Source organism: Staurois parvus, unplaced genomic scaffold (assembly GCF_062004578.1).
Source record: "Staurois parvus isolate SC_StPar_1 unplaced genomic scaffold, SC_StPar_1.0 ptg002793l, whole genome shotgun sequence".
In the NCBI taxonomy this organism is placed as follows: domain Eukaryota; kingdom Metazoa; phylum Chordata; class Amphibia; order Anura; family Ranidae; genus Staurois; species Staurois parvus.
The window spans coordinates 85,001-102,856 of NW_028320589.1; the positions used below are offsets into that span (position 1 = coordinate 85,001).

Below are 17,856 nucleotides of genomic sequence, written 5' to 3' on the forward strand. Positions count from 1 at the left end.
TATCTATCTATCTATCTATTATCTATCTATCTATCTATCTATCTATCTATCTATTATCTATTATCTATCTATCTATCTATCTATCTATCTATCTATCTATCTATTATCTATCTATCTATCTATCTATCTATCTATCTATCTATCTATTATCTATCTATCTATCTATCTATCTATCTATCTATCTATCTATCTATTATCTATCTATCTATCTATCTATCTATCTATCTATTATCTATCTATCATCTATTATCTATCTATCTATTATCTATCTATTATCTATCTATCTATTATCTATCTATCTATCTATCTATCTATCTATCTATCTATCATCTATGTATCTATCTATCTATCTATCTATCTATCTATCTATCTATCTATCATCTATCATCTATCTATCTATCTATCTATCTATCTATCATCTATGTATCTATCTATCTATCTATTCTCTGTCCATCCCTCTCTCTCTCCTTCTCTCTCTATCTATTTATCTATCTATCTCTCTAATCATCTCTCTCTTATCTCTCTATCATAGGCACATGTCAATGTCTTCCATCGGTTGGCCAGTTTTCCTCTTGTTCAGTCAGCCTATCAGATTGCTTCATTTGCATATGGCGATGTGAAGGGCGTACACCCGGCAGTCGGATATTTCTGCGAGGTGTCAGAATGGGGAGTGAAAGCTGCCAGTGACTTGGCTACGTTTGGGGTCTCTCCGCTCCTAAAAGTGATGGAACCTCAGCGTAAGTCCTGATACCAGACTCACACACATACAATACAAACTGATTGGACAATCCCTGTACAATCTCCTCTTTCCCGATGCACCGCGGGAGGGATTCCCCCCAAAACACTGAGTGCATTGATGGGGGAAACAAGTGATTTTCTTTCCTGCAAGAAAATTGCACCATCTGTGGCCGCCCTTATAGCTCTGTGCAATGTACTGCAAAACCTGCAGCCAGTTCTGTACATTGCAAAGAGCTATAAGGCCAGCAGAGAGAAAGAGATAAAGAGAGGGAGAGGGAGACAGAAAGAGAGAAAGAGAGAGAGAAAGAGAGAGAGAGGGAGAGATGGAGAGAGAGGGAGAGATGGAGAGGGAGAGAAAGAGAGAGAGGGAGAAAGAGAGAGAGGGAGAAAGAGAGAGAGAGGGAGAAAGAGAGGGGGAGAGAGGGAGATAGAGGGGGGGGGGGAGAGAGAGGGGGGGAGGGGGGGCGAGAAAGAAAGAAAGAGAGAGAGGGGGGAGGAGAAAGAAAGAAAGAAAGGGAAAAAGTAAGAGAGAGAGGGAGAGAGAGAGGGAGAGAAAGAAAGAGAGAAAGAAGGAAAGAAAGAAAGGGGAAAAGGAAGAGAGAGGGGGGGGGAGAGAGAGGGAGAGAAAGAAGGAAAGAAAGAAAGAAAGAAAGAAAGAAAGAAAGAGAGGGAGAAAGAAAGAAAGAAAGAAAGAAAGGGGAAAAAGGAAGAAAGGGGGGGGGGGGGGGGGGAGAAAGAGAGAGAGAAAAAGAAAGAAAGGGAAAAAAGGAAGAGAGGAAAAAGAGAAGGAGAGACAGACAGAGAGAGAGAGAGAAGGAAAGAAAGGAAGAAAGAAAGAAAGAAAGAAAGAAAGGAAGAAAGAAAGAAAGAAAGAAGAAAGAAAGAAAGAAAGAAAGAAAGAAAGAAAGAAAGAAAGAAAGAAAGAAAGAAAGAAAGGGAAAAAAGGAAGAGAGAAAGAAAGAGAGAGAGGGGGAGAGAAAGAAAGAAAGAAAGAAAGAAAGAGAAAGAAGGAAGGAAAGAAAGAAAGTAAGAAAGAAAGAAAGAGATGGAGAAAGAAATAAATAAAGAAAGGGGAAGAAGGAAGAGAGAGAGAAAAAGAAAGAAAGGGAAAAAAGGAAGAGAGGAAAAAGAGAAGGAGAGAGAGAGAGAAAGAAAGAAAGGGAAAAAAGGAAGAGAGGAAAAAGAGAAGGAGAGAGAGAGAGAAAGAAAGAAAGGAAGAAAGAAAGAGAAAGAAAGAGAAAGAAAGAAAGAGAAAGAAAGAAAGAATGAAAGAAAGGGAAAAAAGGAAGAGAGAAAGAAAGAGAGAGAGAGGGAGAGAAAGAAAGAGAAAGAAAGAAGGAAGGAAAGAAAGAAAGACAGGGAGAAAGAAAGAGAAGAAAGAAAGAAAGAAAGAAAGAAAGAAAGAAAGAAAGAAAGGGGAAAAGGAAGAGAGAGGGGGGGAGAAAGAGAGAGAGAAAAAGAAAGAAAGGGAAAAAAGGAAGAAAGGAAAAAGAGAGAGAGAGAGAGAGAGAGAAGGAAGGAAAGAAAGAAAGGGAAAAAGGAAGAGAGAAAGAGAGGAGAGAGGGGGGGGGGGGGGGGGGGAAAGGAAGAGAGAAAGAGAGAGAGAGAATGAGGGAGAGAGAGAGATAAATAAATGGATATATATGTGGTGGGATATGCGGTGTATATTATGTGTATATTGATAATAAAGTATGAAGTGTGTAGATTTGGACCCTTTCACACAAGTGGACTGATAAGGTCCCTCTGACCGTTTTTCAAGTGGACCCGATCGGACCCTCCATTGCTCTCTATGGAGCGGCAGGTGTAAACGGACATGTGTCTGTTTTCACCCACCTGCATTCAATCCCTTTAAATCAGATGTTCCCATCAGAGTCCCCCCTTACATCAAGTATCCTGATAAAAATCTTGGGAGGGGGCAAAGCCCGCCCCGGCACCCCAATAGCACCGGCCCCGGTAGGAGGGTGAACCAGAAAAGTGGGTGATGATCCAAACAAAACCCCCGCGGTGGGCAATCAGACCGAACCCCCTGACCCGTTGTCACCAATCTGAGTGGGCATTTGGATAACGTGTCCTGGCAGGAGGAGTCCTGGGAGCAGCTGTCACCAGAGGGAGGCACGTGGCGCAGCCCGTGACCGCAGTAGCGGCTGGCGTTGTGTATATAGTTGGGGACGCCCCCCCCCCCTCCCCTCGCTGTCTGCCTCCTATCCGGTGCCAGGGGCCGGCTGTGCCGGGGCACATGACAGGCGTGCCGGGGCCGGCTGACACATGACGGGGTACATGACAGGCGTGCCAGGGCTACCTCTGGCATTGCCATGTGAAGGAGGAAACGAGGCACCGCTGCGATGTGAATCACCCTCACTCCCGACACAGCGGGCGCTAAGGAGACATTCAGAGATGTCCAGATGATTCCCTTTAATTCCAAACGCACAGTAATTGGCTGAGGCCGGGCCATGATAATAACGCCCATTATTTCACTGCCATTCGCCGGGACAGGAGTAACCCCTTCACTGCCGGAACCCCCCGACACATAGAGAAGACACAAAGCAGCTCCGTATTTATCAACACGTCATTACATATTGTGTACACACAGGAGAAACTAATATATGAGACTCATTCCATGCAAAGCAAGATAGTTCAAGCCGTGATTTGTCATCATTGTGATGATTATGGCTTACAGCTCATGAAAACCCCAAATCCACAATCTCAGAAAATGAGAATATGGTGAAAGGGTGGAATAATCTCGGCTCAAAGTGTCCCACTCTAATCAGCTCATTCAGCCATAACACCTGCAAAGGGTTCCTGAGCCTTTAAATGGTCTCTCAATCTGGTTCAGTAGGAATCACAATCATGGGAAAGACTGCTGACCTGACACCATCACTGACACCCTCCATAAGGAGGGAAAGCCTCAAAAGGGAATTGCAGAAGAAGTTGGATGTTCCCAAAGTGCTGTATCAAAGCACATTAATAGAAAGTTATGTGGAAGAAAAAGGTGCACAAGCAGCAGGGATGACCGCAGCCTGAAGAGGATTGTCAGGAAAAGGCCATTCAAAAGTGTTGGGGACTTTCACAAGGAGTGGACTGAGGCTGGAGTCAGTGCATCAAGAGCCACCACACACCAGACGGATCCTGGACATGGGATTCAAATGTCGTATTCCTCTTGTCAAGCCGCTCCCGAACAACAAACAACATCAGAAGCGTCTTACCTGGGCTAAAGAAAAACAGACCTGGTCGGGTGCTCAGTGGTCCAAAGTCCTCTTTTCTGATGAGAGCAACTTTTGCATCTCATTTGGAAACCAAGGACCCCGAGTATGGAGGAAAAATGGAGAGGCACAAGGACCCCGAGTATGGAGGAAGAACGGAGAGGCCCAAGGACCCCGAGTATGGAGGAAGAATGGAGAGGCACAAGGGCCCAGAGTATGGAGGAAGAATGGAGAGGCCCAAGGACCCCGAGTATGGAGGAAGAATGGAGAGGCCCAAGGACCCCGAGTATGGAGGAAGAATGGAGAGGCCCAAGGACCCCGAGTATGGAGGAAGAATGGAGAGGCCCAAGGACCCCGAGTATGGAGGAAGAATGGAGAGGCCCAAGGACCCCGAGTATGGAGGAAGAATGGAGAGGCACAAGGACCCCGAGTATGGAGGAAGAATGGAGAGGCCCAAGGACCCCGAGGATGGAGGAAGAATGGAGAGGCCCAAGGACCCCGAGTATGGAGGAAGAATGGAGAGGCACAAGGGCCCCGAGTATGGAGGAAGAATGGAGAGGCCCAAGGACCCTGAGTATGGAGGAAGAATGGAGAGGCAAAAGGACCCAGAGTATGGAGGAAGAATGGAGAGGCACAAGGACCCCGAGTATGGAGGAAGAATGGAGAGGCACAAGCACCCCGAGTATGGAGGAAGAATGGAGAGGCCCAAGCACCCCGAGTATGGAGGAAGAATGGAGAGGCCCAAGGGCCCCGAGTATAGAGGAAGAATGGAGGGGCACAAGGGCCCCGAGTATGGAGGAAGAATGGAGAAGCACACACTGCAAGATGCTTGAAGTCCAGTGTGAAGTTTCCACAGTCTGTGTTGATTTGGGGAGCCATGTCATCTGCTGGTGTTGGCCCACTGTGCTTCATTAAGTCCAGGGTCACCGCAGCCGTCTACCAGGAGATTTTGGAGCACTTCATGCTTCCTTCCGCAGACGAGCTTTATGGGGATGCTGACTTCATTTTCCAGCAGGACTTGGCTCCGCCCACACTGCCAAAAGCACCAACACCTGGTTCAATGACCGTGGGATTACTGTGCTTGATTGGCCAGCAAACTCGCCTGACCTCAACCCCATAGAGAATCTATGGGGCATCGCCAAGAGAAAGATGAGAGACATGAGACCGAACAATGCAGAAGAGCTGAAGGCCGCTATTGAAGCATCCTGGTCTTCCATAACACCTCAGCAGTGCCACAGGCTGATAGCTTCCATGCCACGCCGCATTGAGGCAGTAATTGCTGCAAAAGGGGCCCCAACCAAGTACTGAGTACATATGCAGCTTCTACTTCTCAGAGGTGCGATATTGTTCTATGTACAATCCGTGTTTTATTGATTGCATGGAATATTCTCATTTTCTGAGATTGTGGATTTGGGGTTTTCATGAGCTGTAAGCCATAATCATCACAATGATGACAAATCACGGCTTGAACTATCTTGCTTTGCATGGAATGAGTCTATCTCACCTGTACAAGCAGTGTACTCCCCCCGGTGATCAGACTGTACATTGTAACTTTGCAGAAGGAGGAGGAGGCGTTTCCTCAGTCTCCCTGTAGAAGGAGGAGGAGGCATTTCCTCAGTCTCCCCTCCCCCAGTAATCAGGCTGTACATTGTAACTTTGTAGAAGGAGGAGGAGGCATTTCCTCAGTCTCCCCTCCCCCAGGGATCAGACTGTACATTGTAACTTTGTAGAAGAAGGAGGAGGAGGCATTTCCTCATCTCCCCTCCCCCAGTGATCAGACTGTACATTGTAACTTTCTAGCAAATCACAAGGTGGGAGGCTGCAGCAAGGGACTGATCTGTGTCAGACATTTGTGAACACAGCCAAGAACCGCACAGGCTCCAGTATCGTTTTTCTGATTGCAGTCGCAGCGGCCAATAACGTCGCTCTTCAATTGGTGGACGAATACGAGAACAAACTCCCAATCCTGGAGCAGCCGGCAGACGAGGTAACCGTGGATTTATTGTTTGGTAGTTACATTATCTGCATTCTCACCAGTCAGGATCCCGGGAAAAAGATGGATCCATGTAGATGGCTCTGACACAGGGGTGGACTGACAACTCATGGGGCCCCCGGGCAATAGGGGATCATGGGGCCCGTGTGTCCTTGCCTAAACTCAAAAAAGCCTATGAAAAAGGTACCAGGGGCATCTCATGGGGCCCCCTACTGACCCCGGGCCCTCAGGCAGTGCCTGAGTTTCCAAATGGTCAGTCCGCCCCTGCTCTGACATAGGCCATGGTGCGGTACAGAGCACATAGGAAGGACTCCGAAGGAGATGGTCACGCTGGTTGCAGCCATTAGATGGCGATATTGCTCTATAATAATACATTGATGAGCCGGCCTGAACCACTGTGATCAGAACTATCCAATCGTATCATCACTGTGACTGTGGGGGAGGGGACATTAGAGTGTCAGCTCCTTTGGTGCAGAGACTGATGGGACTGTGGGGGAGGGGACATTACAGTGTCAGCTCCTTTGGTACAGAGACTGATGGGACTGTGGGGGAGGGGACATTAGAGTGCAAGCTCCTCTGGTGCAGAGACTGATGGGACTGGGGGGGTAGGAGACATTAGAGTGTAAGCTCCTCTGGTACAGAGACTGATGGGACTGTGGGGGTAGGGGACATTAGAGTGTAAGCTCCTCTGGTACACAGACTGATGGGACTGTGGGGGAGGGGACATTAGAGTGTAAGCTCCTCTGGTACAGAGACTGATGGGACTGTGGGGGAGGGGACATTAGAGCGTAAGCTCCTCTAGTACAGAGACTGATCGGACTGCGGGGGAGGGGACATTAGAGCGTAAGCTCCTCTGGTAGAGACTGATGGGACTGTGGGGGAGGGGACATTAGAGTGTAAGCTCCTCTGGTACAGAGACTGATGTGACTGTTGGGGAGGGGACATTAGAGTGTAAGCTCCTCTGGTACAGAGACTGATGGGACTGCGGGGGAGGGGACATTAGAGTGTCAGCTCCTCTGGTACAGAGACTGATGGGACTGTGGGGGAGGGGACATTATAGTGTAAGCTCCTCTGGTACAGAGACTGATGGGACTGTGGGGGAGGGGACATTAGAGTGTAAGCTCCTCTGGTACAGAGACAGATGTGACTGTGGGGGAGGGGACATTAGAGTGTAAGTTCCTCTGTACAGAGACTGATGGGAATGTGGGGGAGGGGACATTAGAGTGTGAGCTCCTCTGGTGAGTGGCTCAGTGATCTCTGTACAGAGCCACGGTAAATGTCAGAGCTATATAAATGTATATTAATAATAGTGTGTGACTGTGGGGGAGGGGACATTAGAGTGTAAGCTCCTCTGGTACAGAGACTGATGTGACTGTGGGGGAGGGGACATTAGAGTGTAAGCTCCTCTGGTACAGAGAAGTATGTGACTGGCAGAGTGAATAGGTTGGACCTCATGTTACATAATTTGGTAAATCCTAGAGAGATTTGTAAAGCGGCATTGTGTCATGTGTATGGCCATCTCCTGCTCCACCTATAAAGTGATCGTTCCCTCCCACAGGTGGTGTCAGAACTCCGGGAGAAGCTGGCGAATGGGGTCAGGACGGTCAGGGACCAGGCCCTGGACAGGATGCAGAATGCGGTGGACAGGACTCAAGCTGTGGCCAGGGAATCCTATGAGGTCCTCTCTATAGCCACCACGTTCCTGGGGACGTTGGAGATCAAAGACATGGTGAAAGTCGCAGCTTATTTCGTGCTGAGCCAAGCGGAGGACCTGGTGGATCGCTACCTACCTGAGGAATCAGACGGTAAGTTTTTTTTCCTTATCCGTACATGTAGGCTATAGTATATGGTGCGTGACAACATGGTTTAGAACCTTCAGCTCTGTAATTTCCAGGCCTCCCCAATCCTTCCATGGTTTGAGTACCAGATGGTTGCAGATCTCGCACTTCCAAAAGCCTCCAATGATCACCATGATTGGATCTCATGGTCTTCACATTCTCGGGTACCCAACTGATTGGTTCCCAACTATAAACCTGAAACTTTGCTGCCAATGACATCATGGCCAAGGAACCAGAAGCGGGCCCAGTGCACCTTCTAGGTTTCTCAGCCAAGTCTAGCTATCTTCCATTGGAGGATTGACCAATCCTTCGCAGAGAAGACCACATTTTATAACTGGTCAACAGGAACATCAGAAGGAAGTGAGAAAGAAAAGCAGGACCTGGTGGATCGCTACCTACCTGAGGAATCAGACGGTAAGTCAATGTTCTTTTTTTTTCCTTATCTGTACATGGAGGCTATAGTATATGGTGCGTGACAACATGGTTTAGAACCTTCAGCTCTGTAATTTCCAGGCCTCCCCAATCCTTCCATGGTTTGAGTACCAGATGGTTGCAGATCTTGCACTTCCAAAAGCCTCCAATGATCACCATGATTGGATCTCATGGTCTTCACATTCTCGGGTACCCAACTGATTGGTTCCCAACTATAAACCTGAAACTTTGCTGCCAATGACATCATGGCCAAGGAACCAGAAGCGGGCCCAGTGCACCTTCTAGGTTTCTCAGCCAAGTCTAGCTATCTTCCATTGGAGGATTGACCAATCCTTCGCAGAGAAGACCACATTTTATAACTGGTCAACAGGAACATCAGAAGGAAGTGAGAAAGAAAAGGAGGACCTGGTGGATCGCTACCTACCTGAGGAATCAGACGGTAAGTCAATGTTCTTTTTTTTTTTCCTTAACCGTACATGGAGGCTATAGTATATGGTGACAACATAATTTAGAGCCTTCAGCTCTGTAGCTTCCAGGTCTCATTCCCCCCGCCCCCCATCCTTCCAGGGTTTGAGTACCAGATTGTTGCAGATCTCGCACTTCCAAAAGCCTCCAATGATCACCATGATTGGCTCTCATGGTCTTCACATTCTTGGGTACCCAACTGTTTCCCAACTATAAACCTGAAACTTTGCTGCCAATGACATCATGGCCAAGGAACCAGAAGCGGGCCCAGTACACCTTTTAGGTTCTCAGCCATTGGAGGATTGACCAATCCTTCGTAGAGAAGACCACATTTTATATCTGGGCAACAGGAAGAAAAAAAAATAGTTCCAATTATCATTGCAGGACAGCTTGTACCAGCCTTGAGGCTAGTCATCTGAAAGAGGAACACCCCTTAGAATTCTTTCTTCGGTTGTCACTGCCTATTAACAAGGGACATCGGACACCTGTGTCCCCAAGCAAGTTATCAGACGGTCTGTGGGCTGCAACTGGCATCAGAGAACATTTCCTCGGCACTGCCTGTTCCCAACGCCTTGGCTGTTGGCGCTGCGTACTTTGCTTCCCCGCAGCTGCTCAGACGTGTCCGGGAAATTAAATGTAATCAGTTTTCTGACACTAAGCATCCGCTGAGTGCTTAGTCTACCCCACCCCCGCTCCCATCACCCATCACCAGGCTACTGTACCATTTTTCTTTTCTCCGTTCCCTTTTTCTGAATTAAAGGGAGGCACCACCTTCTCCACCACAGATGATCTTCATGGGCTCTTAAACCCCAATTAGATAAATATTTTTTTTTTTAATTATGAGAGTCTTTTGATATTTTATTTCCTTACTTACTGTACGTGTTTCTTTGTGTGCTATTTTTTTTTTAAATGCTGGTTGACTGGGCGGGGCTTAAAAAGTGTCAGCAAAAAAAATCCACTCGTTGGCCACTCTGGTGTTACAATCAAATTTTTACTGTAAATGTGTTGAAAAAAATGAATGGTAATCGTATGGAAAAAATTGTAGGGTTAGCTCCAACGCACAAAGATTCTGATTGGGTCATCCCACTGGCTGCAGAAGATCTAATAGAAAAATGTTCCATCTCAACAAACCAAAGTCTCCAACACGTCCAAATGTTAGCCCAATGAAATCTTTCCCTTCCCACCCATCTTCCAATAATTTGCAAAATTGGAATTGATAATGCACCCTAGGGATGGAAGCACTCATTGGAACCTCTTGGGTGGTCTAAAAGGGCACAGGCTTAAGCAGGGGTGGGATAAGGCAGCTGATGGCCACCTATCCCCAAGGAGCTTCGCCTTTCCTGCAAGTTGTCTTCTTTACCGGTCCTTTACAACAAACTAGGCTGATCCTCAAGGACCTTGTTGCCTGAAAACCAGCTACAGTCCCTTCTTGAGTCCTCTGGTTGTTGGGTACTTGACATATGGGTGGACCTGGTGCAATTAAGTGAGGGTTGGATAAGGCAGTGCGTGGCCACCTTTTCCCCAAGGAGCTTCGTCTTTCCTGCAAGTTGTCTTCTTTACTGGTCCTTTACAGCAAACTAGGCTGATCCTTAAGGACCTTGTTGCCTGAAAACCAGCTACAGTCCTTTCTTGAGTCCTCTGGTTCTTGGGTACTTGACATATGGGTGGGACTGGTGCAATTAAGTGAGGGTTGCATAATGCAGTGCGTGGCCACCTTTTCCCCAAGGAGCTTCGCCTTTCCTGCAAGTTGTCTTCTTTACCGGTCCTTTACAGCAAACTAGGCTGATCCTCAAGGACCTTGTTGCTTGAAAACCAGCTACAGTCCCTTCTCGAGTCCTCTGGTTCTTGGGTACTTGACATATGGGTGGGCCTGGTGCAATTAAGTGGGGGTGGGATAAGGCAGTTTGTGACCAACCTTCCCCAAGGAGCTACACCTATCCTGGCAGATGTCTGCTCTACTTGCTTTCCTTACCCCAAACTAAGCTGGTCATCAAGGCCCTTGTTGCATAAAAGCCAGCAAGAGCCCCTTTTGGAATCCTGGGAAATTGATGTGTGGATGGGCCCACTAAGTAGGAGCGGCATAAGCAGCTTGTAGCCATCCTCCTCCAAAGAACTTTACCTTTCATGAAAGATATGTGCTGTTCTCCTTTAGAGCAAACTAGGCTGATCATCAAGGAACGTGTTGCCTGAATGCCAGCAAGAGCCCCTTCTTTAAGCCTCTGGTCCCTAGGAAATTGATGTGCGGGTGAGCCTACTAAACCTACATAGAGGTGACAAAAGCACGTCATAGCCACCCTCCCCCAAAGAGCTTTTACCTTTTCTGCAAAGTAAATGCTCTACCTGCTCTCCTTGACTTTAAACTAGGCTGGTCATCAAGGACCTTGTTGCCTGGAAGCCAGCAAGAGCTCCTTCTTGAAGCCTCTGATGCCTTGGAAATTGATGTGTGGGTTTGCCCAGTACGTAGGCATGGCATAAGCAGTTCATGGCCACCCTTCCTCAAAGAGCTTTACCTTTTTGTCAAGGTGTCTGCTCTACCCATTCTCCTTTATCGCAAACTAAGATGATCATCAAGTAACTTGTTGTCGGAAAACCAGCAAGAGCCCCTTCTTGGAGGCCCCGGTTCTCGGGTAATTGAAGCATGGGTGGATTTATCACACCTAAGCAGGCTGGGATAAGGCAGTTTGTGGTCATCTTTCCCTAAGGAACTTCACAGTTCCTGCAAGTTCTCTACAATACCTGTTCTCCTTTACTTCAAACTAGGATTATCATCCCCGAAAACCTGCAAGAGTACCATCTTGAAGTACTTAATTCCTGAGTAATTGATTTGTGGGTGGACCTAGTAAATCTAAAATGGGGTGGGATAAGCAGTTTTTGTCCACCTTCCCTCATAGAGCTTCACTTTTCTTGCAAGATGCCTGCTCTGCATGTTCTCCTTTACATCAAACTAGGCTGGTCATCAAGAACCCTGCTGCCTGAAGCCAGGAAGAGCTCCTTCTTGAAGCCTCTGGTGCCTTGAGAATTGATGCGTGGGTGAGCCCAGTAAACCTAAGTAGACGTGGCATAAGCAGTTCATGGTCACCCACCCCCAAAGAGCTTTACATTTACGTCAAGGTGTCTGCTCTACCCATTCTCCTTTATCGCAAACTAAGATGATCATCAAGGACCTTGTTGTCTGAAAACCAGCAAGAGCCCCTTCTTGGGGCCTCTGGTTCCTGGGTAATTGAAGTATGGATGGATTTATCACACCTAATATGGGATAAGGCAGTTTGTGGTCATCTTTCCCTAAGGAACTTCACAGTTTCTGCAAGTTATCTACAATACCTGTTCTCCTTTACTGAAAACTAGGATTATCATCCCCGAAAACCTGCAAGAATACCTTCTTGAAGTACTTAATTCCTGAGTAATTGATTTGTGGGTGGACCTAGTACATCTAAAATGGGGTGGGATAAGCAGTTTTTGGCCACCTTCCCTCATAGAGCTTCACCTTTCTTGCAAGATGCCTGCTCTGCATGTTCTCCTTTACATCAAACTAGGTTGGTCATCAAGAACCTTGGACCTTGTTGCTTGAAAACCAGCAAGAACTCCTTCTTGGAGCCTCTGGTGCCTGGCTAATTGACGTGTGGGTGGATTTATTACACCTAATATGGGATAAGGCAGTTTGTGGTCATCTTTCCCTCAGGAACTTCACAGTTTCTGCAAATTATCTACAATACCTGTTCTTCTTTACTGCAAACTAGGCTTATCATCCCTGAAGAGCTGCAAGAGTCCCTTCTTGAAGCACCTGGTTACTAAGTAATTGATGTGTGGTTGGGTCTGGTACTTCTAAGTAGGGGTGGAATAAGGCAGTTCATTACCACCCTCACCCAAGGAGCTTTACCTTTCCTGGCTTCAAGCCCCTTCTAACTATAATGTGGGTAGGCATGTTACACTGTTCAGGTGGTAGCCATGTGGCATGTCCCGAAGCATACCTGGCTTTTTTTTTGTTGTCTTGTTAGTTGATGCCTTCATCCACTGGCATCAGATGTGGAACGGGGGATGTGACACCTATATTTGCGTTTGAGATCTAAAGACAAGAGGTCCAAGGTCATGGGGAGATAGTCCAACCAGTCTGGAATGGAGCTTCTCACAGCAAGATCTGTGGTGGGGGGAAACAAGCATAGGACCCTTGCTGACCAAGCCAACTTGGTCAAAGAGGAAACTGGGGAGCTCAGTTTCTAAGGTGGTAACACACACCCAACGAGGTAGGAAGGATCTTCAGGTACAGGACCAAGAAAACAGAAGATTGGCTTTAGATACACTTTAGGGCATGCTAAAAAGGAATACAAAAATACTGACTGAGAGGTCACTTTAGCAAACCTTAAGTACACTTTAAGGGGCCTTAAGTGTTTCTGTTTCTTGCCGAATCAGGGATAATGTGTTTCATAAGAAGACCATGCATAGATTACTGCACAGTGATGAGCATGAGCGAAGGTCCACCACTGTGTAGATGACATGTACAGACGATTGTTTTGGCTACATTTGCAGAAAGGTCATTTATCTGATATTTCTTTTTTTTGCGTGTGCGTTGTTTGTAGAGCTTCGGTCTTGCAACCCATTAAGCAGACGAGGTTCACCCATTTTATCAGGAGGGAGTAATGAAATAATGAAGGTAATTTTGGCGTTGAATGGCAGTGAGTGAGATTTAATTGCACGAGGTCCTCACCGCTACATAGAGAAGCCATTTAATGCTGGAGGAAAATGAGCAAATCAATTCGATAAATCACATTTCCATTAGAATGGTCTCTTTCTAGCGAGAAACCGGATACAGAAAGTTTGTGTCCTCAGGTAGACCAGAATTTTAGGACATCAATAGGGACTGTACTTTGAGCCTGGGGTCCTCCTGGTAAACATGGCCGTAGATCTCGGATAAGGTGAAACATGGAGAAATTGGCCAAGTGAGATCTTTCTGAAGGCCTGGTTGCCTGAACCTCGTACATTTGTGCTTTGGGACAAGACGATTTGGCATTACAAGCACAAGTTTATAGGGACAATTGGATCAACCTGATGGCTGAACCTCGGCAGATCTTCCATAGAATGGACCCCCCCATAAAAAAGGGCAGTTGCCTCAGGTGAGAAATCCATTGGAAAAACAAAAAAGCTCCAAACGGTCGTCTTAGGAGTCCATCATCAATTATTGTTGATAACATTGAGTTAAGGTAGCCGATGCATTTCAGGGCCCAAACAATCCCCCTTCAACATGGTTGTATGAAAGATGGAAAAGCTTCTGTAGCCCTCTTTTGGGAGGGGGGGGGGGTAGGGTATTTGACAAAGGACCAGATTGACTACTGTAGTCAATATAGAACATTAACCGTAACCAGGGGCGGACTGACCATTTGGAAACTCGGGCACTGCCCGAGGGCCCGGGGTCAGTAGGGGGCTCCATGAGATGCCCCTGGTACCTTTTTCATAGGCTTTTTTGAGTTTGGGCAAGGACACAGGGGCTCCATGATCCCCTATTGCCCGGGGACCCCATGAGTTGTCAGTCTGCCCCTGGCCCCTAGTACCTTTTTCATAGGCTTTTTTGAGTTTGGGCAAGGACACAGGGGCCCCACTATCCCCTATTGCCCGGGGGCCCCATGAGTTGTCAGTCTGCCCCTGACCGTAACGTATATAGTATAGATGCACACCAGTATGGAGATAATACAAGCTTTATATAAGAAGAGATTAGTAAAAGTACATACATCCAACGTACAAACAAGTATTATCAGCAAAGGGCATGATGGGAGTCTTGGTGGGTTGTGCACATATACCCGGGTATATATTTAATAATAAAGATGAATGTTACAGAAAAAGTCCAGTCGCAGGGGCCCCTGAGGACGATGTGGCATCTGTCTTTGCGTTTTGAGATCTAAAGACAAGAGGTCTAAGTTCATGGGGAGATAGTCCAACTGTTGTCCAACCAGCCTGGAATGGAGCTTCTCACAGCAAGCTCTCTGGAACTTGAAGTCAACCTATCTACTTTGCACTTTAGTCTCCCTAACTACTTCTGATCTGATATGCAACTGGATCTCCAAGCCTATGAGCCCAACGTGGCCACCGGAAGCCTAACTTGGCTCTAGCCTATGCTGGTTATTAAGCCCTCAGCTAAAGCCAGCTATAAAATTTCAGGGAGTGGTTAACTAAAATGACAGGAGCTGCATATAAACTATACCCGGGTATATATAGTTATTAATAAAGATGGATGTTGCCGAAAACGTCCAGTTGCAGGGGCCCTTGAGGATGATGAGGCATCTGTGTTTGTGGTGGAGACTTAAAGACAAGATCTGAGGTCTTGGGGAGATCCTTCAACTATTGTCCAACCAGCCTAGAATGGACCTTCTCACCAGCAGGACTGAAATGACAACACTGGAACTCAGAGTCAGCCTAGAATATCACGAGTTGCATGTAAACTCTATTGCAATAAACAGGTTCACCTACCAATGTACTGGAAGGTGACCACTGCACATACAGTAGCACAGACCTACTGGTCTGGCATTGTGTATGTGCGGTAATAACATGGACAGGTCAGAGATCAAGGATTTAGAATTCCACCCAGCAGCTGCTATTAGATCATAGGAATACTTGCCTGATACTCTCTTCTGGTTTGAGGATTAACAGCATGGACAGGACTCATGTGTCTGAAACACTCTTCCTCCTTCTGGGGTTTCATAGCCCACAACCCAGGGACAGGAAGTTCTATGTCAAATAAGGAACATTATTATGGAATCCCCGTTTTCACTACACTGGCTATGAATGATCATGTGACCCCATCACAATCCGCGTTTTCACTACATTGGCTCTGAGTGATCACATGACCCCATCACAATCCCCGTTTTCACTACACTGGCTATGAATGATCACATGACCTCACCACACTCCTTGTTTTCACTGCATTGTCTATGAATAATCACATGACCCTGGCACAATCTCCGTTTTCACTACACTGGCTATAAATGATCACATGATCCTGGCCAGGGGCGGACTGACAACTCATGGGGCCTCCGGGCAATAGGGGATCCTGGGGCCCCTGTGTCCTTGCCCAAACTCAAAAAAGCCTATGAAAAAGGTACCAGGGGCATCTCAGGGGGCCCCCTACTGACCCTGGGCCCTTGGGCAGTGCAAGAGTTTCCAAATGGTCAGTCTGCCCCTGATCCCGGCACAGTCTCCGTTTTCACTACACTGGCTTTGAATGATCACATGACCCCATCGCAATCACCGTTTTCACTACACTGGCTATGAATGATCACATGACCCCGGCACAACCCCCGTTTTCACTACACTGGCTATGAATGATCACATGACCCGGCACAACCCCCGTTTTCACTACACTGGCTCTGAATGACCACATGACCCCATCACAACCCCCGTTTTCACTACACTGGCTATGAATGATCACATGACCCCATCACAATCCCCTTTTCACTACCCTGGCTATGAATGATCACATGACCCCATCGCAATCGCCGTTTTCACTACCCTGGCTATGAATGATCACATGACTCCATCGCAATCCCCGTTTTCACTACATTGGCTCTGAATGGTCACATGACCCCATCACAACCCCCGTTTTCACTACATTGGCTATGAATGATCACATGACCCCATCACAACCCCCGTTTTCACTACATTGGCTATGAATGATCACATGACCCCATTACAATCCCCGTATTCACTACACTGGCTATGAATGATCACATGACCCCATCGCAATCCCCGTTTTCACTACATTGGCTCTAAATGGTCACATGACCCCGGCACAACCCCCGTTTTCACTACATTGGCTCTAAATGGTCACATGACCCCATCACAACCCCCGTTTTCACTACACTGGCTGTGAATATTGTTGTTTTCCCCAGCAGGAGAACCAGAGACAAGCAGCAGCAGTAATGAGATCGATGAGATGGATGATGCAAAGTTCGGCCTGATCCCGCGGTCCCAGGAACTGGTCCGCTCCGTCATTACAAGGAGCTTCAGGAAGCTGAGGTCATTTCTGGACCGGTACTGGAATTTCCTGCAGAGCGGCATCGAGCTTCTGAACGCCATCTTGTTCCAGGTAACATCTCATCCTGAAATACGGTCATCAATACAGACGGGAAAGCATTGGGGGTTTTTATTTGCATTTTTTCTATTTTAAAATTTTTTTTATGTTAAGGGATAAAAAATGTATCTTTACATTTAAAGTTTTATTTTTATAGTCAGGTAAATATGATATATCAGGTATTACAGTTCATGATTACAAGTACAGCCACTAGGTGGTGCTGTGAGCGCATATTCACATGTCATTTACTCCTTTGCTGAAAAAAAGATGTTTCTTTTTTTTGTGTAAATGTCGGCTGCAGCTCAGATTAAACACACAGCTGAATGTGGCCCCTCCCTTTCCTCTTGTGGAACCCAGCCACTAGGTGGTGCTGTGAGCGCATGTTCACATATCATTTACTGCTTTGCTGAAAAAAAGCTGTTTTTTTTTTGTGTAAATGACAGCTGCAGCTCAGATTAAACACACAGCTGAATGTGGCCCCTCCCTTTCCTCTTGTGGAACCCAGCCACTAGGTGGTGCTGTGAGCACATGTTCACATATCATTTACTGCTTTGCTGAAAAAAAGCTGTTTTTTTTTTGTGTAAATGACAGCTGCAGCTCAGATTAAACACACAGCTGAATGTGGCCCCTCCCTTTCCTCTTGTGGAACCCAGCCACTAGGTGGTGCTGTGAGCGCATGTTCACATATCATTTACTGCTTTGCTGCAAAAAAGCTGTTTTTTTTTTTGTACTTTACATCTCAGGTCCATCAAAATAAAGGTTTGTGCAGAAAGCAGCCACAGTCTGAGCAGAAAAGCCTGTCCCCGGCCAGCATGCTGCAGAGAAGCAGCTCTCTGTGTGGAAGCAGTGGTCTCTCTGCAGAGGTCTGACACGCCTCCTGCTGAGTCAGAGCCAGAGCCCTCCAATCAGCAAAGCACATACTCCCTGCTAATTGGACGGTTCTACCTCTGACTCATCAAGGGGCATGTTGGACCTCGGCAGAGTGACCGCTGCTTCCACACAAGGGGCAACGCTAATTGTAATTCTGCTACGCGTCCATCAAAAATAAAGGCTGATTGGGAGCAGAGGCGGACTGGCAGTGCCCGAGGGCCCGGAGTCAGTAGGGGGCCCCATTAAATGCCCCTGGAACCTTTT

General features: G+C 47.0%; 1 protein-coding gene across 1 annotated transcript in view; it reads left to right on the forward strand.

Moving 5' to 3' along the window:
* LOC149429119 (perilipin-1-like) overlaps positions 1-17,856 on the forward strand; it is a 34,090-nt gene that overhangs the window by 11,568 nt on the left and 4,666 nt on the right. Inside the window, exons 3-6 of the mRNA XM_089666711.1 lie at positions 533-737; positions 5,843-5,925; positions 7,490-7,736; positions 16,541-16,737. Of these exons, the coding sequence (XP_089522837.1) occupies positions 533-737; positions 5,843-5,925; positions 7,490-7,736; positions 16,541-16,737 (732 nt within the window). The remainder of the gene's footprint in view (positions 1-532; positions 738-5,842; positions 5,926-7,489; positions 7,737-16,540; positions 16,738-17,856) is intronic.